This window comes from Paramormyrops kingsleyae, chromosome 14, assembly GCF_048594095.1.
Source record: "Paramormyrops kingsleyae isolate MSU_618 chromosome 14, PKINGS_0.4, whole genome shotgun sequence".
Lineage (NCBI taxonomy): Eukaryota > Metazoa > Chordata > Actinopteri > Osteoglossiformes > Mormyridae > Paramormyrops > Paramormyrops kingsleyae.
Genome location: NC_132810.1, coordinates 15,063,179 through 15,090,357, shown reverse-complemented (window position 1 = coordinate 15,090,357; position 27,179 = coordinate 15,063,179). Strand labels below are relative to the sequence as shown.

General features: G+C 53.1%; 1 protein-coding gene across 10 annotated transcripts; it reads right to left on the bottom strand.

Moving 5' to 3' along the window:
* Positions 1–971: 971 nt before the first annotated feature.
* rock2a (rho-associated, coiled-coil containing protein kinase 2a) lies at positions 972–27,075 on the bottom strand. 10 transcript variants are annotated; one of them, XM_072699389.1, is made up of 35 exons: positions 26,263–27,074; positions 17,869–17,950; positions 17,491–17,591; positions 17,075–17,212; positions 16,726–16,986; positions 15,595–15,739; positions 15,357–15,495; positions 15,170–15,261; positions 12,948–13,107; positions 12,800–12,863; positions 12,586–12,597; positions 12,249–12,337; positions 12,080–12,128; positions 11,868–12,003; positions 11,373–11,464; positions 10,909–11,155; positions 9,595–9,701; positions 9,190–9,349; positions 8,571–8,916; positions 8,415–8,484; positions 8,238–8,341; positions 7,951–8,137; positions 7,592–7,685; positions 7,339–7,433; positions 7,060–7,251; positions 6,424–6,592; positions 6,026–6,187; positions 5,613–5,683; positions 5,390–5,478; positions 5,209–5,287; positions 4,630–4,891; positions 3,074–3,287; positions 2,711–2,781; positions 1,668–2,287; positions 972–1,376 (listed from the first exon to the last, which is right to left on the bottom strand). In XM_072699389.1, exons 1-33 carry the CDS (start codon positions 26,359–26,361, stop codon positions 2,748–2,750), a joined length of 4,341 nt encoding a protein of 1,446 aa, XP_072555490.1. In that variant the 5' UTR covers positions 26,362–27,074; the 3' UTR covers positions 972–1,376; positions 1,668–2,287; positions 2,711–2,747. The 10 variants fall into 10 exon arrangements, with proteins under 10 accessions (XP_072555490.1, XP_023690441.2, XP_023690443.2 ...); XM_023834673.2 differs by having other exon boundaries at positions 1,668–1,776; XM_023834675.2 differs by having other exon boundaries at positions 1,698–1,776.
* Positions 27,076–27,179: the final 104 nt, after the last annotated feature.

Genomic DNA, 27,179 nt, shown 5'->3' with positions numbered 1-27,179 from the left:
ACGGGACCTACCGCAGAGTAACTCTATACAAAAAAAAACAGCAAATCTGCTACAGCGACCTGCAGTAAAATACTTCAGAGCATGTGGATGGGTGTCTGCAGTTAATATTTTATTTCTTTAGCAAAAACTGACCACAACCTTTTTAAAGTTTTTCTGTTATTTTTTTTGTTTTTTTTTTTAAAAAAAGAACATTCTCCATTATGAGCACATAAGCCGCAGGTGAGCAGGGGCGTGCACGTGAGCAGGGCTGTGCACGTGAGCAGGGGCGTGCACGCCATTCACACGCGTGTGTTTGTGGGCTGGCCAGCCGCCCCCATGCTGTAATTCCAGCCCTCCTGCAGGGTCTGTGGACAACAGACGGCCCCTCCCCCAGGCTGAACAGGTCGAGCTGCTCGTTCACAGATTTCTCTTTCCCAAAGTGCTCTTAACAGCCCTGCGGTGAAGTTTTAATATTTAATACTAAACAGCCGCAACTTGAGCTTTAAAACCAGCCGTGTAAAAATAATGCGGGTGGGGATCATGGTGTCGCTATCCTCACGGATGGTGCGGATATGAAAATATACATCCTGGGCCTGCGGGGGCTGCGCAGACGCGTGGCCTGAACAGATACATTCATACGTTTGGGTACAGCTGCGTGACAGAAGAGCATGACAGTGATGACATCACACACAGAGGGGGGAGCTCTGCCACAAACACAAATTAAGGCATCACACGAGCAAAGTGCCAAGTAATAATAAAGGGGACTGGGGGGCTGGGGGGGGGCTGTGGATTCAGACAGCTCCCGCCCAGAATGCATACGCCCAAGTGGCTTCATGTTGGATCTTGGTTCCCCAGATCAGTGGTGATGCTTTGCTGAAAACCGCCGTCCTGCTCTATTCCGTAATGTGCTGGGGGCCGCGATAGCGTTGCCAGGGGGGTGCCGCTGCAGACGGCCGCTGGTCCAGCACTTCCTCTTTCTCTGAAAGTCTCTGCCCCCCCCTCCTTCATTCAGGACCATGGAAGACCAGTAGAGCATCTGAAACTGCAGCTTTCCTTGAGAGTCCATTGACTGGGGGGGCGGGGGGGGGGGGTGTCTAACCAGTAGGTATAAACAGGCCGAAACACTGTCATGTGTCTGCACGTTGCCACGGATACAAGCAGTCCAGGTACTCAGACCTGACCCTCCTCGACGCAGAACTGAAGACTAGTTTTCACAAGTGGAAGCCAAGTGTTGCAAACCAGGATAGGAAAGAGGTCTCTAAAAGAATAAAAAAATAGTATCTGTGCATTCATGTCTGTTGTGGGTATGCAAAGTGTAAATGTGTGTTTTCAGTCCTTTGCACTAAGAAGGAATACCACCCAGGGTGTTCGACACATCTACAAGAAGAGATGGTTAACTGTGAGGAGAGAGAGGGAGGGGGAAGGAGGGAGAGAGAGGGGGAAGGGACAAAAAAAAAATTAGATTCACCTCAGTTAACCAGTGATCAATGTGCAAAAAAAAAAAAAAACACACGTACGTAGAGCTTGGACAGCAGAACTCGCACACAGCAAGTCTCAGTGTTTCCAAAGCACGTCACACGGCATGCTGGGAAACACACCACCAGGCTTCTGGTTCGCATGTTTTATTGCGACGTTCCACATGGACACAAGTACAGTAAGCTACACACGCAGGTAATTAGCTAACAAACCCAGAAACCAAAATTAGCTGATCTGCGCACTGTCAGAGTCTTCCCACTTCATCTTGGTGCCATCTTGTCTAGGGGGACTGGATAAAGGTCACAGGTCACAGATGAAAGGCTAAAGGTGGGTGGGGAGGGGTAAATTAAATACTACAGACACCGGCATGCAATTCTGCTACACAGGATAAACAGGGAAATCAGGCAGACCAGGCTTCGGAAACGTAAACACAACCAGCAGCGAATGGTTCACGGGACACCAAGTCAACATTAACACTGTCAGCTGACTTTGTGTTACCAATCAGCGAATTGGATTCGCTCAGGAAGGAGAGCTATGCCCTAAACTGGCTCTGCTGTTAATCCAGCTTCCTGCAGGCTTCAGCCTATTGACTTCTGCCACAACGTCAAGTCAGATGCTAATGAGCTTAAGCCCCGGATAACCAGACGCGCAGCCTGTGTGGGCATCCGCCCTCATGGCAATCGGCCCACTGCACACCCACGACGTCCAGTGCGCGCCACGGGTTACCCGCCCCCTCCCTCCCTCTCGTGTACATCTTCAGAAATCAAATACGTCGGCCTCGTCCACGTCATCGACGGCCCAGTCCCAGTCCTGCAGACCACAGTCCAGCACTCTGGAACGGGAGAAGGCGGGGCTCAGAGGCGGCTCCCAGGAGGGGGCGCTGGTCAGCACAGCGGAGTATACGTTCATATCCCTGGAAGCAAGTTCCTGTTCTATGGGGCACACCATCCCTGAAAGCCTTCAGTCATTCCCAAGCGACAGAAAGCATGATGGGATGCACAGAATGTGGGAAAGATGGACATGAAGATGGATGATGGCACGATATGTTGAGGCAGGGTCAAAGGTCACAGCTGCTAGCTTCCTGCGTGACCCTGTATGACGTTTAATGGTCACAAGGCCGTGCCCACAGTCCTGCCCCGTCTAACTTCCATGGCTAAGCGGCAGTGTTAGTTGCTCACATGCTTCCTGGGCAGGATAAGTGTAACACACAGGCGTTAGTGAGGTCACAGTCACGTGACCTGTGCACACTACTTACGGTCTACCACAGTGCGAGAATGGACAGGGGTCAAAGGTCAGTGGAGGATGATTTTGAGCATGGGGCCACCACTATGGGAAGTTAGCACCAGACAGAACCGTCAGGCTACCAGAGGAACCCACCATGCTTGTGTTCATCTCGCAAGTTGAGCCTTGATCCCGTTATAGACAACAACAAATCTGGGCCATAGAGTATCTGATAGCAGCCCCAAGACCAAGAATCTTGGGATCATTAAGAGATTTACTGACACAAGAAAACGTATCGACATTAGATAATGGTGACAAGATGTCCCCACCCTACATCTGTAGTCCAGGGCCTGATATAAATGTGAAAAGGGAAAGCCTGCCCCCCCCCCCCCCTCACCTGGGCTTCCCAGGAGGCATCTGGCGGCTGGGCCTCCTCGTGGTCTGGCTGGGCTGTACCTTGATAGAGGCACGAGGCGAGGAACGAGCAAAGTGTTCAGGTGGAGGCGGCTTCTTGGGAATCTTCTTCACCAGTCGGCTCACCCACTTCTGCTGCTCCTCCTGAGATGCGGCCAGCAGTAGCAGGTTCTTGGCCGTCGATACGTCGTAGTTCACTGAAGTGCGTAAGACAGGAGGCGCATTAGCTGGGAGGTGCATTGGCGGCAAACCGCTTGGCGGGAGCCACGATAGCCATGATTCGCCCAGTGGGAGCCGTGTTAGCCACAGCGTTAGCCACGAATCGCCCAGCAGAAGCTGTGTTAGCCACAACGTTAGCCACCAATCACCGACCGGGAGCCACGTTAGCCACAGCGTTAGCCACAGCGTTAGCCACAGCGTTAGCCACAGCGTTAGCCACCAATCACCGACCGGGAGCCACAGCGTTAGCCAAAGCGTTAGCCACAGCGTTAGCCACAGCGTTAGCCACAGCGTTAGCCACGAATCGCCCAGCAGAAGCTGTGTTAGCCACAACGTTAGCCACCAATCACCGACCGGGAGCCACGTTAGCCACAGCGTTAGCCACGATTTACCCAGCGGGAGCCGTGTTAGCCACAGCGTTAGCCACCAATCACCGACCGGGAGCCACGTTAGCCACAGCGTTAGCCACAGCGTTAGCCACAGCGTTAGCCACAGCGTTAGCCACCAATCACCGACCGGGAGCCACGTTAGCCACAGCGTTAGCCACAGCGTTAGCCACAGCGTTAGCCACAGCGTTAGCCACAGCGTTAGCCACCAATCACCGACCGGGAGCCACGTTAGCCACAGCGTTAGCCACAGCGTTAGCCACAGCGTTAGCCACCAATCACCGACCGGGAGCCACGTTAGCCACAGCGTTAGCCACAGCGTTAGCCACAGCGTTAGCCACAGCGTTAGCCACAGCGTTAGCCACCAATCACCGACCGGGAGCCACGTTAGCCACAGCGTTAGCCACAGCGTTAGCCACAGCGTTAGCCACAGCGTTAGCCACAGCGTTAGCCACAGCGTTAGCCACAGCGTTAGCCACCAATCACCGACCGGGAGCCACGTTAGCCACAGCGTTAGCCACAGCGTTAGCCACAGCGTTAGCCACAGCGTTAGCCACAGCGTTAGCCACCAATCACCGACCGGGAGCCACGTTAGCCACAGCGTTAGCCACAGCGTTAGCCACAGCGTTAGCCATGATTTGCCCAGCGGGAGCCGTGTTAGTCATGAACTGCCTAGCGGGAGCCACATTAGCCGGGAGCCAAGTTAGCCAGCCACCAAGTGCTCTGTGGGAACCATGTTATTCTCAAAGCGGAAGTACATTAAATATTAACATAAAATGAAATTAAAGACGGTTATTACTGTATTTGAGATTTTATCAGTACAAAGCTATCTCCCAAACACCACTACCTGATACCTCCCCTATACTGATGAGCAGGATGTCAGTCGCGTAGCCTGCTCCACACAGCCCTCCCGCCTAGCGGCATGCTCACTGACCCTTGCAGGGGGCGATGACCTCCTCCTTCTTGTCCATGTGGTCCTTGTGGCACTTGATGTGGCAGCGGCGGCATTCGAGCGCGGGGGGTGGCTTGAACATGTTCCACAGCGGCTTGGTGCAGGCCTCGCAGTTGGTCGGTAAGTGGTACCACGTGGGGATAAACTCATGGCCCTTGTGGCAGATGTAGCTAAACTTGTCCCCAATGGCCTCTACTGGGAACTCCTGCTCCTTCTTGCTCTCCCCTTCATTGGCATACAGGATCTAGGAGGGCAGATGTGGAGAAGGGGAATCACATCACACGAGAGCTCTTAGGCTTTCACGGAGTCTCCAGTTTCTTCAGAGATCCGAGGTGCGTCTTCCAAACCCGGACCTCAAGCGCTTCATGCCGCATTCGGTTTTTTGGTTGATCTCAGATGTTGACCACAAATCCTGAAATAAGCAGCACTTCTTTTCAAGCCACAAGAACAATGTAATTATGGAATCGATCAGTGTGGCTTCAGAAAAAAGGACCAGCAGCCCTCTGTACATGATTGAGAGGAAGCCTAAGAGGACTAGCAGCGTAGTCTATGTTGTGGCACCTGGAATATCCTGGGGATCTCTTTGGCGTCGGCCCGATACACATCCGTCTGGGTGACGGGCCTCACGTGGAAGAGCTTGCTGCGGAAACAGAGAATGGAGCGGATCAGAAGTGCATTGAAAACCGGCACCACGAGTCCTCCTGGGTACAAAGCGGAGCCAGTCAGAACGGCGGGTACTCACTCGATGTCCAGAACCATGTGTGGGTTGGAGTGCTCCTTATCCTGCTCGCTGTTGTAGAAGAGAATCTTCTTGCTGCTCACTACCACATACTGCAAGGACGAGAAGGAGACAGCATGGAGCCTGGAGATTGTAGACAGTGGAGATTCAGATGTGCTTCCTCACTAAAAACTCATTACACTCCTGGATAATGGACCGCCTTGTTGGAGAACTTTAAGTAAATTACCTTTTTTTCCCAACCAAATTTCTTGGTGTTGTTTCTGAGTGGAAGCGAGAGCCAACCCTCCAGCCTGGTTTCTGCAGACGACACAGAAGTGCTCAGTGGTCCATGTGCACCAACAGAAAACGAGTATTCCAAAATAATAATCTAAAAAAGCACCTCCATCACTAAAAAATGTCACCCGATCATGAGCTAGTTAGATTGGTCAGTCACAACTTCATACTATTAGAGGCAATAGTCTGGGCCAAACCAGGAATTACACCCAGTCGGTTAGAAGACTATTTTAGACAAAAGAGCAAACCCAGAGAGGACCTGAGGAAAGACAAAGAGCTCAGCAGGATGGATCAGTTAGGTTAGTGACACTGCAAGGGTATCGCGAAGTCAAGGCTCATGCTGACATGTGACGCCAAGCAGGTCACCTGCATTGTCAGGTTCTGATACGGCATAAGATTCAGTTTCAAGTTCCAACTCGTCATCCTCGGGCTCAAAGACACAGGGCCTTGTGTCGACGCAGACAGAGTGGGAGGTGAGCTCATAGGTGAGGGAGAGGGACTCGGACGTGTGGGAGTGTGTCAGACGCACTGAGGGCCCCGAATGGGAGAGAGACGGACAGAGAGAGGAGGAGGAGGAGGAGGAAGTACGGAGACATGGAACCAAAGAGAAGAAGGTCGCATAAGAAAAGCAGAGAAACTGAACAATGATACAAGACCAACGGGAAATGAAACCTGATGTCGGAGATGATGCATCATTCAGTCGGGAGAGAATCACTGTTTCAGATCCCAGCTATGAGGTGCCGAGTGCGTTACTGGTGCATTACCTGGGTAGGCGTCGTCACCATCGAAGTCGGGGCCGCTGCTCATGCTGGCCGAGTCGAGCGAGTGCACGTTGAGCGACGTCAGAAGGTTACGCAGTTGCTCAATGTCACTGTCTTTGCTGTCCAGCGCCATCTGCAGCTCGATGCGTACTTGGCTCTCGTCCGCGATTTGCTGGGGGGAAGGAGGGGGCGGGGCTTCACTTTGCATGAAGGACCAGAAGGCTCTGAGAGTTCAAACCATCATGTGACTAACCCAGTTCCACAGGTGACACTGGGTGACTTCCAGCAGCGGCATTTCCCACCACTCAAAAGATGCATTTGTGTGGAGCCCCCTACTGGCCACAACATCACTACTCTAAATATTAAATGCATTTCTTATTTAGTAGCATGCTCTGCTAACCAGCTAGCTACAATCTTCTAACTCTACTTATTGGCTATTCATTTAGCTTTTGAAACAGACTTCTTCATTGGGGCCCCAGAAGTAACAAAAAGCCCCTTGTGACTTCACATGCTAAAGTATTAGCTGAATGGACCGATGGCTGAATGGGCCGATGGCTGAATGGACCGATGGCTGAATGGACCGATGGCTGAATGGACCGATGGCGTGGTCTTCTTTGGATCACCGCCTCAGCCACTGACCGCTTGCATGTCGTTGATCTCCCTCTGGTACTTGATGATGCTGCTGTTCAGCTTCTCCTTCTCCGAGCGAAGCTCCAGCTGCAGCCTCCTGTTCTCCTTATCCTTCCTGCGCATGTCCGTGTCGTTTCCGCGGCGGCTGCCACCGCCACGCACTTCCTTCCTGTTCATGATCTCTGCCAGCTTGTTCACAGCCTGAAAAGGACGGAACCAACAACTGAATGACTCGGTCTGATGTGTGAAGATCTGCGGGTCGCGACGGTAAGGCACCCTGCACCGGACCTGGGTCTTCAGTGTCCTCTCGCTCTGCAGCTGCTTGTCAAAGGATATCTTCATCTGACTCAAAAGCAGCTCTTCGTCCTTGGTCTTCTGCAGCTCTGAGGGGCAACACACATCCATATCATCATTATAGACACCAGCCCCATGCCGACATAACAGCGAACATCATGCCGTAAGTACCTCACTCCAAACCAGCTGAACATCTCCCCATCGTACTTTAAGAAACTCAAGAATCAGCCTGGAAATGGTTACTTACGCTCTTGCATCTCCTTCAGCTTGTTGTTGAACTCCTCTTTTTCACTGGCCAGGATGGCTACGTCATTCGTCAAGGTGCGGTTTGCCTCTTCCAACTGTAGGGGGCCGGAGGAAAAAAAGAGACCTTTATGCCAAAGTCCAGGTCCTGAAATTAACCTTATTCCAAACCTAGCTCCAAATTTTCAATGCCCTTGAATATTTTATCACTTATCAATTATTACAGGAAGAGCTGTCATGAGAGGCAGTATTGCACGTGATGGTGGAGCACCAGAGTGTTCCGCTGCACTCATTCCTCCTAAACCATTTCGATCATCCCCGTGGGCCACAGCTGTCCCATCCCATCCCGCCCCCCCCGCACACCGAGCTAATGGTGGTGTCCTTCTCTCCCAGCTCCTGCTTGTGCCGTGCCATCATCTCCTTGATCTCCAGTTCCTTCATGATCTTCTCTTTCTCCAGGTCAGAGTACTGCTCCTCGGCGATGGAGCGGGCCAGCTGCTCCGAGTCCGCCTTGGTCAGTGTGATCTCCAGCTGAGCAGCCAGCGAGTCCCTGAAGGCGGGGACCAGTGGGACCAACATCAGACCAATCGACTGACAGACAGGCAAGCATGAAAAATGGAGGTGCACCAGATAGGGGTCAGGCCTCCCACCTCTCTTCCTGCAGCTCCTGCAGACTCTGCTGGATGTCTTTGTACAGCTTGTTCTTCTCTTCACACTCCTCCTTCAGCTCACGCACCTGCGTCTTGTACAGTGTCTAGGGAGACAAGTAACCGTGGTTACAGCATTATGGACATGCACCGCCCCCCCACCTTCCAGGATGAACTTACGGAGAAGTACTGCTCAGCTTCCAGCTGATCCTGCAGCTCCTTCATCTGCCCATCCGCGTCCTGCCTCTCCCTGGCGACACCCATGAACATGTGTGAGCACAGACACACACGGGGTTGGATCGAGCCCCGCCTGCCCCTACCCTGCCCATCGCTCACCTGCGCAACTCCTGGTTCTGCTTCTCCAGGCTGCTCTTGATCTCCAGCAGGTGGTTCACCTCCTGCTTCAGCTGCTTCTCCGACATACGCACAGCATTCACTTGGTGGTTCTGGGCCTTCAGGTCGTTCTGCATGAGGCTGCGCTTCTGCATCTCCTGCTCAATCTTCAGGGTCAGGTTCTTCACCTCCTCTGTGAGCTTCTCCTTCTGCGCTCGCAGCTCGTCCAGCTTCTGCTGGGCTTGCTTGTAGTCGCAGTCCAGCATGGAGCAGCGCTTCTCCAGCTCCAGGAGGTTATTCTCCACGCTCATCTTGGAGGCACGTTCTTCTCGCAGCTTCTGCTCCATCTCTACAAGGCGGTTTGCACACATTAAGTATCAAAACCAGAACCAACACCAGCGTGGTTCACAGCACTGTGGTCTGTCCACAGACCTCCCCTCTAACTCGGAATTCCCTCATGTCCCCCAAGTCTCTTCTGTACGTTAATCTGGTAAAATTCACCTTCCCATCCCCCACCCTACTTTGATGGCCACGCCCCCAGCCAATAGGTCCCACCTCCCAGCCCATTGACCCCACCCCCAACCAGGTGGCCCCACCCCCCAGCTAGCTGGCCCCACCTCACCCTTCATGGCCTCAGACTTGGCCTCCTCGATGGACTGATAGATCTTGTTCTCGTCCACGAGTCGCGCCTTGGAGGCCTTGTGTGCTGCCTCCTCCTGCTCCAGGGTCTGCTGCAGGACCCTCATTTTGTACGTCATGTCAATCTCCTGGTTACTCTTCTCCTATTGGTCCACAAAGGAGGGGCAGAGGATAAGGGGAGGGGTCAGCAATTATGGCTGCACATCTGGACATGTACCATGTGATTCTAACCATTTTATTTCTCTCTGAATATTTACCATATTTGCAGTGCAAAATAGTTTTTAATTTTACTTGCCAAGACTGTAAACAGTGCAGGTAGATCAGATAATTAGCCCAGTTTTAGATTCAGAAAAGGCCACATCATCAGTCAGGGGGAAGAGCTCCTCACCTTCTCCAGGTCAGTGAGCTTCTCCTGCAGCTCCCTCTTCTCCATCTCAGCCTTGGCCAGGGAGCTCTTCACCTGCTGGACCTCATTCTCCAGCCCAGAGATACGTCCTGCAGAGAAAAGAGGTGTTAGAGTGTGGTTAGCATTCGGGAAAATGGGATAAACAAAGTCGTGCTGGGAAGGGGGGTGGAAGCTCACACCAGAAAGTAGTAAAAGACTAAACAGACTTGAAAAATGTCCCATGATTATTTACTACAACCTAGAAATAAGTCTTTGTTTCTATACTAAAAATCACCAGAGTCAGCATTGCTGGCTCTAAAAACCCAAAACACATCCATCTTGTTGGAAGCTCTTTGCCAAACCAGTGAGAGCGAACATAACACATAATCCTCTTCTGGTACTTTCACCAGCTGACACTACTTAAGTCTTCCTGTTCTAATAACACACCCCTTTTCTGTGTGTTTGGAACATTCCATTCCAATGCGTAACATTCCATTATATGCGTTTGGAACATCCCATTCTAACTGAGGAGCCCAGCTCAAAGTACTCGATTCGAACAGAGAGGAGCCCAGCCTGGAACACCCAATTCTAAGAGAGGAGCCCAGCTCGGAACACCCGATTCTAACAGAGGAGCCCAGCTTGGAACACCCAATTCTAACAGAGAGGAGCCCAGCTCGGAATACCTGATTCTAAGAGAGGAGTCCAGCTCGGAACACCCAATTCTAACAGAGGAGCCCAGCCTGGACTACCCGATTCTAACAGAGAGGAGCCCAGCCTGGAATACCCGATTCTAACAGAGAGGAGCCCAGCTCGGAACACCCGATTCTAACAGAGGAGCCCAGCTCAGAACACCCGATTCTAACAGAGAGGAGCCCAGCTCAGAACACCCGATTCTAACAGAGAGGAGCCCAGCTCGGAACACCCGATTCTAACAGAGAGGAGCCCAGCTCAGAACACCCGATTCTAACAGAGGAGCCCAGCCTGGAATACTCGATTCTAACAGAGAGGAGCCCAGCTCAGAACACCCGATTCTAACAGAGGAGCCCAGCCTGGAACACCCGATTCTAACAGAGGAGCCCAGCCTGGAACACCCGATTCTAACAGAGAGGAGCCCAGCTCAGAACACCCGATTCTAACAGAGGAGCCCAGCTCAGAACACCCGATTCTAACAGAGGAGCCCAGCTCAGAACACCCGATTCTAACAGGAGTACAGATAGGGGGTAACTGCAATAAAATTGCTCATTTGCCATTTGTAGCTGTTCTCATCGTGATTGGTTCACAGCCTGCCCTACCACAACCCTAACTTCTCCAGCATACCCTGTAGGTCGGATATGGTCTCGGAGCCTTGACTGCGGTCCCTCTTCTCTGCCTCAAGTGCCGACTGCAAGCTGATGAAGTCCTTCTCCAGCTTCAGTTTGCCGTTCTCCAGCATGCAGCACTTATCCTGAAGGTCGCGCCCGTTGGACTCCAGCTGCTGGATCTGCTTGCTCATCTCCGTCTGGGTCTTCCTGAGGCGAGTGGCTGCATCGGTCTCAGCACGCAGCAGCGTGTTGGCTTCATCCAGCTGGGGGCAGGGGTGCGCATGGGATGGGGAACGCATGTTAAACATGTGAACACTGAGAAGCAATGAGCCCGCGTCATTCAGTAGACTATTCTGATATAAGTGATAGGCCACGGTCCGTGTTCAGAACAACACGTAAACCCATGACCTCCTTTACTGGACATAGGAAATGGACATAGGTTCTTCTGGGCCAAATTGGACCGGGCCACTGTTCACTGACCTGCCTCTGGAGCTGGATGTTCTTCTCGTTGGAGATGTGGGAGTTCTGGTTCCTCTTCTTCATTTCATCTAGCTGGTCCCTCAGACTGTTCACTGCAAGGGAGGCACAGCTTTGTGGCTACGGAGCAGCTACATGCGATATACACAGGATATACATGGCAGCTGCACGGAAGCTACACTGCAGCTACATGCGATATACACAGGATATACATGGCAGCTGCACGGAAGCTACACTGCAGCTACATGCAATATACACAGGATATACATGGCAGCTGCACGGAAGCTACACTGCAGCTACATGCGATATACACAGGATATGCATGGCAGCTGCACGGAAGCTACACTGCAGCTACATGCGATATACACAGGATATGCATGGCAGCTGCACGGAAGCTACACTGCAGCTACATGAGATCTACACTGGAGCTACAGGGGATCTACACTGGAGCTACATGGGAACTACACGGCACAGTGCTGTGCCAGCAGAGGGACTCACCCTCGCTCTCCATGACCCGCTTCTTCTCGGACTCGCTCTCTGCCCTTCGCTGGCTCTCTGTGCTCTTGTGCTGCAGGAGCACGTTCTCCCGTTCCAGCTGGCGCAGTGTACTTTCCATACTCTTTCTGCTGCCAATCTGCAGATGTTAAGAGGGGTCAGCAGGTTCTCTCCCTTGTGTGTTCAGCCCTGCCGGCTCTCCTCGGATGGCTCACCTCTTCCTCCAGCTCCTTGGAGATCTTCTCCAGACGGCTGCTGGCAGCCCTAAAAAGACAACAGCACCGGGCGGCCAAATGAGATGCCCACATGTGGAAGATGCCATGGCACCAGTGGTCATGGCGACCAGGCAGGACCCCGGGAGCCATTCAGCCTGCCCCTCCCTACCTGCACTTGTGCTCCATCTCATCCTTGGCCTGCATCTCGCAGTTAAGCTGCTCCTCCAGTTGGTGGATTTTTTTCTGAAGCTGAGCAGACTGGGAGGGGGGTGGGGGGTGGGGTTATAAATAGGACACACACAGCGGACGGCCAGTCTGGGGGCACAGCTGCCTCTCAGGGCATCTCTGCCATTACAATCTAATCTACACAGAACTTTCTAGAACTTGAACATGCACAACACAGTAGAAGATTGTCGAACATCTTAGAATATCCGTGGTGGCTTCCTGTGGCTATGCGTGGTTCTGAATGGACACACTGTGCAGCAGAGGGACAAGGCAGTACTCACTGCGGGGCTGTCCTGTAACAGAGAGGAAAACTGTCAGTCTTAATATTTCTACATATTTACATATGTGCAGTGCAGGTGGTAAACACTGCCACTGACTATGCAGCACCTGAGAACTCAGAGTATTACATCTACATTTAAGCCATCCTGCCCACTGGCCGTCAGACCTCAGAGAGCCCAGAGGAGAGCATCATGGGAACAAATCCTAAACACCCACCTCCCCCTTGATGGATGTCTTATGCTCACTCTTCATAGTGGTGGAATTTGTGTCATTTAACAACCTGTGGGGTAAATTGAGCAGAATGAGATTTCCCCCCATCCACAGGGGATTGACTGCAGGGGGGGCGGGTTTGGGAGCTTCTTACTGGTTCTCCTTGAAGTAGGTGAAGCCCACAAATGGCAGCTGGTTGCCCACGAAGGCCTTGGGTGTGGGGAAGGTCTCCACGTCTCCCTTGTCATCCTCAATCTCGTCAAAGTTACTGGTGTCGACATCACTGGCCAGTTCCGGGACCACGGGGGCCACAGCTGGGGAGAGAGGGTGCCGCAGGGGGTGACAAAGGTGTGTGTGTGTCCAATTGCAGAATAGGCAGGAGCTGGCATTACTCTGATTCGCTTCCCCTATGAGCCTGGTGATCCAGGCGGTCAATCAGAAAAAGGGGCGGGTCTTGGAGGCGGCCGTTTCCACAGAAACAGCTAGAGTAACATCCCTTTGGAACGACACTCTGGGCCTGTGGGGAGCCGCAACTAAGGGCGACAATACACAGGACAACCTTCTGAGCAATTCTGCCAGGCAATGTTGCTCAGACACTTTCCTATTCATGTTGGGCAACAGATTTCTATTTGAAAAAAAAAATCTGTGACCAGCAGTGGGCAACTTCTCTCGATCATCCAGTTCCAGATGAATTACCCTTTGTCTCATCTGGTTGGCAGTTGCCCGGCAACATTGCTCAAGAAGTTGCCCCGTGTATCATCACCTTAAGGCGATATTGACACACTATGATGGGACCACAACACATGGGACCCGGTCTGGTGTTCAGCGCCTGACTGACCCAGGCTGACTGTGCAAACAAGCAGTGTCATCGAGGAGTGCCACATCAAACTTCCTCTTCATCCAATTCATCATACTTTTCTGACATTTATACAGCAATTCAGTCCAAGTACTTTACAACAAAGTACTCCTATGAACTACAGAGCACTGTTGCAGTAAAGGTAGGCTGCTCTCTATTTTTTTATTTACACATCCAACATCCACTGATTTATTTATATTTCCTTAATATTTTGTTTTCCAGGACATTCTATGTACTTTTCATTTGAACCACGTTTACTTCGTTTGCACTACAGGTGTGTTGGGCTGTACCCAGCATACCTCGCTGCTGTATGCACAAAAATCCCTCCCTGGGATCAATAACCATTATCTTATCTAATCATGGGACGCGAACCAACACCCCACTTGGTTATGAACTCATTGCCTTAACCATTTAGGCCTGTCACGATAACTTCTTTTGTTGGACGATATCATTGTGCTTTTAAGATGATTTATACCACTGATACCATTATAATAGCATAATAGTGCAAGTGTAGCCTTTCAAAGAGCAATGAACTTGAGAATCTTCAGACATTGGACAGTAAAGATATGTAAATGTCTGAAATAAAACAAAACAACCAAAAAAAGAGATAAAATGGACTCTCAGGCTCTTATCAAAAATGTACTAAAATTACACTTGGCACAGAGGTGTAGAGGGGCAATATGCTGCCAACCCAGTCCCATGGCAGCTCTACTCGGTGACGCGATAAACTTCAATCATTCATTGGCCTGGGGAAAAGTAGCAGGGAGCCAGGAAGTAGCCAAAGAATGTATACAAACACCTTTACTACCCTCTATGATCAGAATGATGATAAAAATGGCGAGTTGATTTGAAGAATGACTGAGAAAGTCCAGAAATAGCAGCATTTATATGATTCCATATAAAGACTCCCAGACGGGTACAAACTAAAATAAAATGTTTGTACTGCAGCACCATATAGCTGTGTGTCAGAGTCAGTGTCCTCATCGTTTGCATTTTTTTATTCGGTTTTAATAGTATTGTTCATTTTCTTTTGAAATCTAGTTTTGTTTTATGTGTAGTTTCACTAGATGCCCGGCTCGTTGGAGCTGGAAGCACGGACACTGAGTATTGTAGATACTCCAGCTTTACAGCCTTCAGACGTCTGCGTGAAGTAAAAACCAGCCCTGAGCGGCGTCTGCAAAGCATAGCGCAGACGAGAGAGCGGAAGCAGCGGACGGTGTGAAGTTTTAGGGCCATTCGTTCTCATGTAAACACTATTTACTAATAGCGAGGTCAGAAAAATGATCGAGGTTACGTCCATATGCAACACGATAAGTCGGTAACGTCGTTATCCTGACAGGCCCATAACTATTACGAGATGAGTAGAGAGACGGTGACGGGACTGAGGAACACCTCACTGACGCAGGTAAGCAAACAGGTCCAGTCAGTAACAGCTAACCTCTGTAGCCTCTTCTATGCGTCTCTGGACCGATCAGTACCGGACCGGACTGGTCAGGCCCGTGATAAAAAGCAGCACTTACTGTCCCGGATGGTGTCGAAGGTCCACTGGTCGTTTTGGAAGAAAGGGTGTCGTCTGATTTCCTGCACACCACTGCGCCCCAGACGAACCTCCCTGTGCACAGAGCGAGGGTCACATGTCTGCCATGGACCAATCAGACACCGTCCTCCCCTGTGCCCGCCTCCATCGCGCGATCGTTTGTCATTCACCTGTCCGTCAAGAAGGCACAGATGAGGTCTTTGGCATCCTCAGATATCTCCACATCGTCTGGAAAGTTCAGAGAGTTCTTGTGGTCCATGATCTTGCTGTAGGTCCCGACGAGGGAGTCGGCATAAAACGGAGTGTCGCCTGTGACGATGGAGAGAAAAGGGGGAGAGAGGGGGGGGGTTACTCTGCAGCTGACAGAGCCTCAGGTCTCGGGGGGGTGGGGGTGGCATGTTCACTCACCAACCAGCATCTCGAAGATGAAGACTCCCACTGACCACCAGTCACATTCCCGCCCATAGTAGCCGTCACCGCCCTGGGACTTGAGCACCTCAGGAGAGATGTAGTCTGGGGTGCCAACGGCCGTGTCACAGCGAACCATCCCCGTCTGCCAGACAGAGCCCACAGAGATCAAAAGCTTTTACTCCAGAAACCAGCCACCTGCCTTGCCCCCCTCCCCCCACACACACTCAGAACACAGGCAGAAAGACTGATGGACAGACAGCTCCATCAGCTTCATAGTGGGCAGGGACATCCCAGTCCACCCAGACACTATGGGGTGCTGGTTTTAATTCCATTACTAGCCTATAATAGGCAATAATTTTGCAGAGCTGCTGTCGAAGCTATACACCAGACTAAACCCTAAACCACCCTGCCAACTGGCATTCACCGGCATCCCAGTTCACTGGCAGATGGAGAGTCAACTGTCAGTTCCATCCACCAAAGGGCAAGCTGGTGAATTCGCACACAGAAGCCATCGATTTCCCACCCGGCGATATGGAGCCGGAGCTGAGAGACATGCAGTTTGATACAGGCTGGCCAGGCAGCAGCATCGCAGCCCTCATGTGCTAATGGGCTAATTAGCATCGGATCGAACGACACTGCTCCCATGAGTCGGCTGGTTCATACATCCGTGTTACAACCAGACCCTCAAAACTAGACCCCAAGCTGCGAATTCTTAACAAACAAGGTGTGAATTATGCTAATTACACAGTGGCTGAGAGCCAGCAGCAAGTCACTGTCGGGGGTTGGGTGCAGGTCACATTCTGTCCACTAGATGGTGATGCTGAGCAAAGCTTCTGCAGCTCTGACACTCCATGCTGCTAGATGCAGGGGGCTGACTAATCCGCAGTGTGTTATTTGGTGCATCACTGGGAGTGGGGGGGGGGGGGGGGGGGGGTTATGTAGTGAAGCCCCCCCCTGCATTCTACAGTCTGCATTTACTAACAAAGTCCTGTTTGAATGCAGCATGAAAGGTATGAGGATCAGTGCACAGTTTGCTCTCGGGACATTAACCACGTCCATCTGTCTGTATCAGGAAGACGGGGTGACTGGCGGATGCCACTGGGGGGTGGGGCTCACTGCAACCCTCACCGAGTCCATCTTCATGCAGGTCCCGAAGTCGGCCAGTTTGAGGTGCCCCAGGTGGTCCAGGAGCATGTTGTCGGGCTTGACGTCGCGGTGGATGAAGCCCATGGAGTGGATGGCGTCCAGGGCCAGCACCACCTCTGCGGTGTAGAAGCGGGCCCACTTCTCCGGGACGTCGTAGGTGCTGGTCAGGTTGACGAGGTCCCCGCCCGGCATGTACTCCATCACCATGAATAGATAGCGCTCATCTTGGAAGGCGCAGCAGAGCTGAGGGGCACAGAAGCAGACGGCGTGGCTCGCAAACATGCTCCCAAGTCCCGCGACACCGCACCCCCATCGGCTGAGGCGGCCCCACCTGGACGACCCAGGGGCTGTTAGCAAAGGCCATGATGTCCCGCTCCTCCCAGAAGAAGGCAGAGTCAGAACGCTTGATCATCTCAAACTTGCTGAGCACCTTCATGGCGTAGACCTTCTGAGATGCCTTGTGGCGCACCTGCCAGAGAGGACACACAGAGCGGAGATCACACACACAGGCACAGAGACAGGGACAGGGACAGGGACAGGGACAGGGACAGGGACAGGGAGTTCAAGGTTCAAGGTTACTTTCTCCATGGACCTGGTGCAACATATAGTAACATATAGTATACCTAATATTACAGTAACAGGGTGTGCAAGGTGCAAACAGGCAGTAAATAAATAGTGCAGAGATAATAAATTGTGCAGTGAGGATCAGTGTGTGCGTGCACACCCCCCGCCGCCTTGGTTCCTTACCAGATGCACCTCACCAAACGCCCCCCTACCGATGACTTTCACTTTGTCAAAGTCCTCTGACTTCATCTGCAGGTCCCGCACGCTGCCCATCAGCTTCTCATCTGTGGGAGTCATGGTAACGTCACTGCACTGTCATGGCAACGTCAAGACAACACCACGGTACCATCACAGCACCGCCATGGCCAGACGCTGTGCCTGCTTTGAGGGCCCGAAGGCCTTAACCCAGATCCCCCCCAGCCTGTGCTAACACAGTCCCCCTCAGCCCCGCTAACCAGTATGGACTGGCTGAAACAGCATCACTGACGTGCCTGACGATTGAGGGACCGCCGACGTCCCGAAGGCACAGAATCCCAGCCCAGGAGGCGCGGAAGCACTTACATCTCTGCAGGAATGTCTCGATGTTTTTGTTTTTCCGCAGCGCAGGGAAGTCCAGGTCCAGGACGAGGGCATTCATGGCATCCTATGGGAGACAAGAGCAGGGGGCGATGAGTGAGGGGCAGGCAGATTCCATCCGCACATCCACCCATCCCCGCATGTCCTATGCGGAGTCGCAGGGGTCCAGAGTCTCTCCATCATAACAGGCAAGCGAAACGGAAACAGCACAGCCAACCTCACACAGACACAGGAGAAGAGACTGGCCAGAACAAGAACTGGGCTCCGGAATGACCCAGCGGGTCTTGTGTCGCCACTGTATGGGGGCCAGAGTCACTCCAGGGTCACGCAGCACAGCTGGCCAGGTCTAGAGCAGAGCTGCAGTCATCTTGTGTGCATGTGTGTGTGTGTGTGTGTGTGTGCGTGAGAAAGCAGCAACATGCAGATCACATGACCAGGAGACCATCGCTGAATGGATGGGAGAGAAGCGGCTGCAGTCTCTCCAGCCCGCCTTCTACACAGGCCAGGCCGGCTGCAGTTAAGATGATTGGCCATATCTGGTCTCCTAGGAGACACTACCCACAATCCTCTACACCTGTTAACCCAACTGGAGGCTGCGAATGTGCTGGTCGCCCACACAGCCAAGCTCATAAAGCACAAACACTGCCGCCACCGCGCCAGCCACACAGGATCTCCACACACAAAAATGGCTTCTGAAGGGAAGCACTCATGGGTTCAGCAATACAGGAAGTGACATGCGGCGTCCACAGCCTCGGCAGGAAGTCAGCTCCCACAGCCAGTCTGCAAGTCATTTCCTCTGTTGCCTCATCTATGGGCCAAGCTCTGGCCATGTGAGCCCAGTGCATGCTGGGAAACGGCTCCCCCCTCCCCCATGAGGCACAACAGACCCAGCAATTTGCCCTCAGAAGGTCAACACCACCCCGCCCCCCTCAAACACCCCGTGCAGAGCAGGAACAGCAGTGTAGGACAAAAAAAACATGAGCACCCCCACACGGAAAACAACAGGAAAGACTGTGTATCTGCACATCCATTCCAGGGATATTTGTGGTTAACACCAGGGTAGACGGGGGGGGGGTGAGCTTCTCCCGGGCCATTAGCCTGCCTGCTGATAAGATGAGCTGAGGCTGGGGTGTCTGTCACCAACCCGATGGGGGGATGGGGGGCCACAGAGGCAGTAAGCAGAGAGACACACAGTGCTGCTGCCTCACTGGCAAAGCTGAGGATGGTCAGGCAGCGACATACAACAGTCAGCCAGCAGGTACTCACCAGTACCCACCATACAGCAGTCAGCCAGCAGGTACTCACCAGTACCCACCATACAGCAGTCAGCCAGCAGGTACTCACCAGTACCCACCATACAGCAGTCAGCCAGCAGGTACTCACCAGTACCCACCATACAGCAGTCAGCCAGCAGGTACTCACCAGTACCCACCATACAGCAGTCAGCCAGCAGGTACTCACCAGTACCCACCATACAGCAGTCAGCCAGCAGGTACTCACCAGTACCCACCATACAGCAGTCAGCCAGCAGGTACTCACCAGTACCCACCATACAGCAGTCAGCCAGCAGGTACTCACCAGTACCCACCATACAGCAGTCAGCCAGCAGGTACTCACCAGTACCCACCATACAGCAGTCAGCCAGCAGGTACTCACCAGTACCCACCATACAGCAGTCAGCCAGCAGGTACTCACCAGTACCCACCATACAGCAGTCAGCCAGCAGGTACTCACCAGTACCCACCATACAGCAGTCATCCAGTAGGTACTCACCAGTATCCACCATACAGCAGTCAGTCAGCAGGTACTCACCAGTACCCACCATACAGCAGTCAGCCAGCAGGTACTCACCAGTATCCACCATACAGCAGTCAGCCAGCAGGTACTCACCAGTATCCACCATACAGCAGTCAGCCAGCAGGTACTCACCAGTACCCACCATACAGCAGTCAGCCAGCAGGTACTCACCAGTATCCACCATACAGCAGTCATCCAGTAGGTACTCACCAGTATCCACCATACAGCAGTCAGCCAGCAGGTACTCACCAGTACCCACCATACAGCAGTCAGCTAGTAGGTACTCACCAGTACCCACCATACAGCAGTCAGCCAGCAGGTACTCACCAGTACCCACCATACAGCAGTCAGCCAGCAGGTACTCACCAGTACCCACCATACAGCAGTCAGTCAGTAGGTACTCACTAGTACCCACCATACAGCGTTCAGCCAGTAGGTACTCACCAGTACCCACCAGTACTGATTTGCTTATCAGAGTTTAAGACATTAGCCATATATTACATTCACAACTTAAACTGATAGACTGGATGTGCACCGAAGTAATCACACCATCCTCAGAGCTCCCTCAGCCCCCTCCCCCCAAAAAGGGTTACTGACACAGGAATGGCCCCCCAGCTAGCCACCCCCCCAGAAACACTGTGCTTTTCTTGGAACTTCTGATGCTTTAAAAATAGCCATGAAGATACATACCAGCCGGCCCACGATTCAGTGGGGCTGGGGGTAGGGCTGGGGGTCGGCTCCAGGACTGGGCCGAGTCAAGCACATATCAGCACCAGACTGGCTGCAGACCGGGTCAGGGCAGAACCCAGGACCACAGGCATTCACAGGAACAAGGAAAGGAGGACAAACAGGAGCGGGGGCTGGTACACCACACCGACAGCGGTTAGCGGCTCCAGTGACTCATACTGCTCGCGATTGTTGCCGAAGAGAAAAAAGAAAATCATTAAACGGCATCGGAGCTGCAGGGACATGCAGAGAGGTGTGGCAGGCACACGGCGTCCGGTTCTTATTTCAGAAGTGCCCCGCCACCCCATGAAGATACACAGCATTCTGGGATGCGTGTACCCCTCCCTCATAAACCACGGTATCGCAGGAAGGACTAGGGTGACATCATACCGGTACAGAGTCAAACAGGTCACAAGGCCAGACACGGGGATCCGGTGTGACCGCGAGGTCTCTTGACCGCCTCCGACCGCAGGGACAAACCACAGGCCACACACTGACCACACTTCCACCAGAGAGACACCGGGTGGGGGGGTCACGTTGGGGGGGGGGGGGGGGGGGACAGGCCAGCCAAGCCCTTCAAGAAGCCAGGACCCCAGCCCCCATCCCCCGGTCAGCGTCATTTAGAGCAAATGCCAGGAGCACAGCCTGCTAAAGCCTCATGCCCCCCCCCACCCCGGCACCTCCCACTGACAGAGGTGTATAAATACACTGTGAGTCAGTCCCCAAACATGCATAGGCTGTGTGCAGAGCATCTCGCATGCTCTCCCGGTGCGTTACAAGCGCGTCACCAGCACACACCTCTTCATGCCACTGCGTACGGGGAACACGCGAGCTGGACCTCTGCCGGTTCCGCTCGGGCGGGACATAGACACCTTGGGGATGTCCCCGTGGCTGGGGAACCGGCATTCTCATGTGAGCAGCGCCGAAGATGACAGATGACGTCTGAGCTGGCCAGGTCCCATGCGGCACACCTGTGATCTGCTTACACACTCGGCAGGACGCCCCAGCGCCGCATCCACGACGCACTAAGCTGTGCTCTGCCCACCCCGCTTATGCCAGCATCCGGTCACATGCGGAGCCGTTCTGGGAACCGACCCGCCGGCGCTCCTACTCAGTGACTCGGGGAGGCTTGCAAGTAACAGTGCAGCTGCTGACGGCCACAGGCTCGAGATGGGGGGGGGCTGTGGGAGAAGCCACCTCGGCAGGCCGCCTTATACGGCAGCATTTTCTCCCTGCGGACAGGGGGGGCACTTCTGGTGCAGAATAAAGCTGCCATGGATTCATAGGGCAACCCCCCCCCCCCTCCAGGAATTAACCCACTTGGGGGAGGGGGGGGGGGGGGGGGAGTCTGCGCTTATGTGGGGGAAAGGACAGTGAGAGAGCAAGTGAGGGAGGGAGTCTATAACTACAGGTCTGAGTGTGTGTGTGTGTGTGTGTGTGTGTGTATCTATGATGGTGTGTGTGTGTGTGTGTGTGTATCTATGATGGTGTGTATCTATGATGGTGTGTATCTATGATGGTGTGTGCGTGTGAGTGATGCAGAATAATAATCACTTAATGGTCCAACAGAAGGTCCTTCTCAACACTCAAAACACCCGTCTCCAGCTTCTACAAGAGATGTGTGTTTGGACGTCTATCTGCTCTGAACAGCTCCTGCCTTCCCCATAATCACCAACACTGGCACCACCACCACCACCATCACCATCACCACCACCATCATCACCACCACCACCACCATCATCACCACCACCATCATCACCATCATCACCATCATCACCACCACCACCATCATCACCATCATCATCACCACCACCACCACCATCATCACCACCACCATCATCACCACCACCACCATCACCACCATCATCACCACCATCATCACCACCACCATCATCACCACCACCACCATCACCACCACCACCACCACCACCATCATCACCACCACCACCACCATCATCACCACCATCATCACCACCACCACCATCATCACCACCACCATCACCACCACCACCATCATCACCACCACCACCACCATCATCACCACCACCACCATCATCACCACCACCATCATCACCACCACCACCACCACCATCATCACCACCACCACCACCACCACCACCACCACCATCACCACCACCACTGAAATCACCATCATCATCAGCAGCAGCATTTCCTGGGAGGTTCTAAGTATCGGAAGATACTGGATTCCAGATAAATCCTAAGATTAATGCCAACGCTGGACTCCCACAAACAACCATAAGACAACAAAAAAAAGACACACATTGCCACATAACCAGCTTAGAAAGTATAATCGCAACTTCAGCTCTGTACGAACTTAACGATCTTAACGAGCCTCTCATTACCAGCTAATGCTGCTCAGCTCCCCACTAAACCGGCTGATCCCTGACCTGTCTGCAAAGCAGGCGGCGCTTACCCCGTCACTGCCCCCCCCCAACTGTCCTGCAGCACAGTGAATCTCTGGGGCCTCCACACCCTCAAAGATAAGGAGTATTGGGGAAGGGGGAAGGGGGGGGGGGGGGGTCGACGTCTTTTAGGGACACATTGAAATTTAAATCCAGGATATGATTTCAATTTTCTGTGGGCCGTTTGTCTTCATCTAGGGAGAGAGAGCTCAGCCTCGGGGGGGGGGGGGGGGGGGGGGCATGGCACAACACTAGCCAATAAACATTAATCCCCCCCCCCCAACAGGATGAGTGGGTGGTCACTGTGGCCAGTCAAAGGCCCAAACAGCCCCAGACACAGTAAAAAACTCGGCAAAATTCACACCATCAAAACACTCAAAGGAGTAAAAATGATACTAATCTTTCTGTTAACAAACTGCTGGAAATCTCCTTATATACTCAGAGGGAGGCACACGGATGTAGGCATCAAGCACTTTATTTGCCACCCCCCAGGGAAGATACTCACTGTACCAAACATTAGAAATGATTCACACTTAATCATCAAGCCGGCAAGTTAAGCCGCGTCCCACAGACGCCACAGAACAATCATTTTATTTAGAGTGTTTGTGGTGCTTTGGCCTCACTAAACAGATTGGGGGGGGGGGAGGAAAACCGCAGGTGCCAGCTGTGGGAAGGTCCCTCATCGCTAATGGCCAACACACTGCGCTGGACAAATTTAAAATTAAAAGAGGCCATAAATAATTAGGTGGGGGGGGGGGTGAGCTGCTAACCCTGAAGCCACATATCCCAGCATGCATCAGTGCCATGAGAACACTGGCTGGCTTCAAATCAACAGGGTGTGTCATCAGATGTTATCAGAGCAGAGCGGAAAGAGAGAGAGAACAGAAAATAAGGAAAGATGCAGAATGCAAGCTCCCCCCCCCAAGCCTGAGCCCCAGGCTGCCATCGCCACGTCAACACTGGGCAGAACCATTCATCCTCGGGGGTGACACCACTAGACAGCACCACCTTGGGTAGGGTGGGGTTGGGGGGGGGGGGGGCACGTGGACCAGGATGGGTCTGGACACAGCATTGTACTGCCTGGCTCACTGTCCAGTGTCAGTGACTTGGGGGGGGGGGATGATGGTTAACAGTGGAATGCCATCTAAGCCTGAACCTGCTGACGGGCCTGGGGGCACAGCCTCCTCCCCCCACAACAACCAGAAGTGGGCCCCTCCGGCACTCCCAAGAATGAGGAAATAATGAGACAGAAGCTGGGGGCGGAGCCTCACAAAGGCACTTCCTCAACCGGGGGGCAGTGGCCAGCATATGCCTCACTCAACTGGCACAGCACGCGCATCCTGCGATGGCGCCATGGCAACAGCACACGGGGCACTGTCACTCACAAACCACAGGGCAGATCAGAATCAGAAAGGTCAGTCATTGGGGGAACAGTGGCATTTTATACTGGGGTCCCGATGTGGACATTCTGACCAAGACTAATAACCAATATACTACAGACACTGATCGCTGGAGCAGCTCTGAGCCACTGCCCAGCACAGATCAGCAGAATGACGTCACATCTTTTTTTATTCTGTGGAAAATCAAAGATCTACGGGGCAGGTTTAGAAAAGAATTAAAACGTGTCACAGGTCAGTACATTGAGATCTCTAATAAAACCTCCACTGCAGAAAGCGGCTGATGGGTGATGAAATGCAGCCGTCGTCATTTCAGTAGTTGTGTCTAACTCTAGTGCTGCTAACACACAAACACACGTTTAGGTAGGAGACGCGGGACCAATGCCGGCGTCTGGCTCTGTAATGATATTGTGCATCTCTATATCACCCATGCAGATTTATCCAGCCCTGGAAACAGGAAAGGATCCGTCAGTCTCCTGGACGGGGTGCAGAAGGTCAGCTGTGCCCCCCCCCCAGTAGCCAGGAGTATACGGCCCACCACACCACACCGCCTCCACTGTGGGAACAGCGGGACTTGTCCGCTTCGTGCACCACGCCCAAAGGTACAACAGCCAGGGCTCTGCCGGCATCCGGAGTCGATGCCAGCAAAGGGACAGCTGGCACTGCCTAATCCCACCCGTAAGCAGGAGATGTGGGGGGGGGGGGGCAGAGAGACCTTGCTCCCCCCTGACTTAGCTTGTGCATGTTTGTGTGACTCAGCTGCTCATAGAGAGGTGACTGTTCGGACCCAGGTGCATTTCTGGGGGATATCAGCCACTGCAGGGTTCTGACCCGCCGGATCTAGACCCAACCCACCTCCACCTGAGCAGATACAGGCCCTGAAACCAGACAGTGCTGTTACAAGCACGATTTTGGTGCTTTCTTGGACTATGACGCTCAGACAGAGGAAAGGGGGTGAGGTAAGGGCTTACTGCTGATAGGAGAAGCCATAGCGTATGATGTGTGTGTGTGTGTGGGGGGGGGGGGGGGGTAGGTGTTAAAAACAGGGATTTAAAAAAGGCATCATCACCGAGGAGCGCAGGATCCGCTGTGCCGCCTCCCCCGCAGTCTTCCCACTCACTGATCTACCTCATCCCCGGAAAATAAACATTCCCTGCCCCCCAACTCAACTCTTCCTGCATATTTAACACACCACATCACTGCTTTTGCCAAGCAAATAAAGAACAGGGCAAACATCTGCACGATCAGCAATACACAGGCATTAAAGGCGGCGCGGGACTCTCGCCCCCCAGCATCCGGACCGCAGCTCCGCGGCGCGCGCTGTAAATGATCGGCGGGTTTAATCGCGATGAAAATCGCCATGAAAGCTGGGCTTCCAGCCCCAAGTCCGCATTCCCGAGCTATGAGACCATGGCAGAGTCCCTCGCCGGTCTGCAGTCACTGGCTGCATTACTATAGCCAGACGCCCGGGGAGGGGGTGCGCCGGCATCTACGCTACCCGAAACCGCGTTTGGTATTCAGCGCCTTGTCCCCACCGTCCGGCACATCGCGGGGCTTTCGCCCCATTTCCCCCTCCAGCCTGAACGGAGCCGTTTCATGTCCCGGATAGCGTTTCACCGGCTGGTGGCTCCTGGTCCGGCCGCTGCGCGCTTCTCTCGCGGATATCGGCTCAGTGTCGCCAGCCAAACGCTTTTAAAGTCACCGTTCAGGTCTCCATCGCGCCTCGTTAATAGTCAATAAAGCCGAAAGGGGCGGTTAAAGTCCTCATCCTTCAAGGAAACGTGCAAAATCATTAACACATCGGTCATCTGAGCGCTGACGTGCGCGAAATGGTCAAACATGGTCATGCATTCACTTGACATATTGCATAATACAAATACAAAAAAATATACGTAATACACATGCCAACGGGGAATACAAGCAAATAAGCCGCGATCCGGCCAGCTGACTCCTCCTGGGACTCGTACAGTCCGGTGCAGGGCTGCAGCAACAAGGCAGTCGTATTAAATATTAATAAAACAGCGCCGCAAACTTACCACCAAACTTTCCAGGTTGAGCGCCGATCTGGGATCCTGGATCATGGCTTCCAGCTTTTTCACCCGGTTTTCATGCCGCCTTTCTGCCCCTGACGACATCTTAATGGATGGATCGGCGTTGCTTTCGGTCCAAAGAAAAAAAAAAACACAGCACTTTTCCTTTATTATTGTTGTTAGTTTTAAAGGTGCGTTTAGCCAGAGAAGGCCAAAGCGGCCCCTTGTATGTATTTTTCGTTCCTGGGTTATGCCCGTGGGCCTAAAGAGCCTGGGAATCGCCGCCTCCTGAAATTGCTTGGGACCCACAAATACCCCAGGTTAAAAAAAAAAGCCCAAAGGGGCGAAGCGCCGCGCGGTCAGTCGGTCGGTCCCAGGGCTGCCCGCTCTCTGCAGCCGCATTAAACTTCCCCGTCTGCAGCCTGCATCATCACGCCGATGCCAAACTTAATGCTTTTGGAGCGGCGGACCGGGGCGGCTTCCCGACCCCCTCCTCTGCGAGGCTGCCTCCCTTCGGTCCCGCCGCCTTCGGGATCCAGCTCTTTTCTTCGCCGCCGGTGAAGTGCGAACTCGGTCCGCATCCGAGGCGCCGGTGTGCGCGGAGCCGCCAACCAGGCGCCGTCTTTCCCTTTTTCCCGCACGGCGGCGTCTCTCGGTGACTTTGTTTCTTTTGCTGTATCCTGATTTGTGTTGTTTTTTTCTTGTTACACTCCGTGCGCCGGGTGGCTCACCGCCTCCTCCTGCCCTCCATACTCCTCTCGGCTCCAGGCGCTCCCGTCCTTCCCTGTGACGCGGACTCTGCCTCCTTTACCCATAACCCCCCTCTTTGCGCTCGCCGGTCCGAACCGCGCTGGCCGGCCGATAGACGCTGTCAGTTTTAATAAAGAGACATTTATGACCAGTGTTTTATTGAACGGATTGTA

What these genes read in the sequence shown, in the direction of transcription:
- rock2a (XM_023834670.2), bottom strand. Translation starts at nt 26,361, where the DNA reads ATGTCGTCAGGGGCAGAAAGGCGGCATGAAAACCGGGTGAAAAAGCTG. An exon ending in CCTGCATGAAGATGGACTCG is followed by an intron (nt 15,740 to 16,725) that starts GTGAGGGTTGCA and finishes TCTGTCTGGCAG; the next exon opens with ACGGGGATGGTTCGCTGTGA. An exon ending in ATGCCTCCTGGGAAGCCCAG is followed by an intron (nt 2,288 to 3,073) that starts GTGAGGGGGGGG and finishes CTCCCGTTCCAG; the next exon opens with AGTGCTGGACTGTGGTCTGC.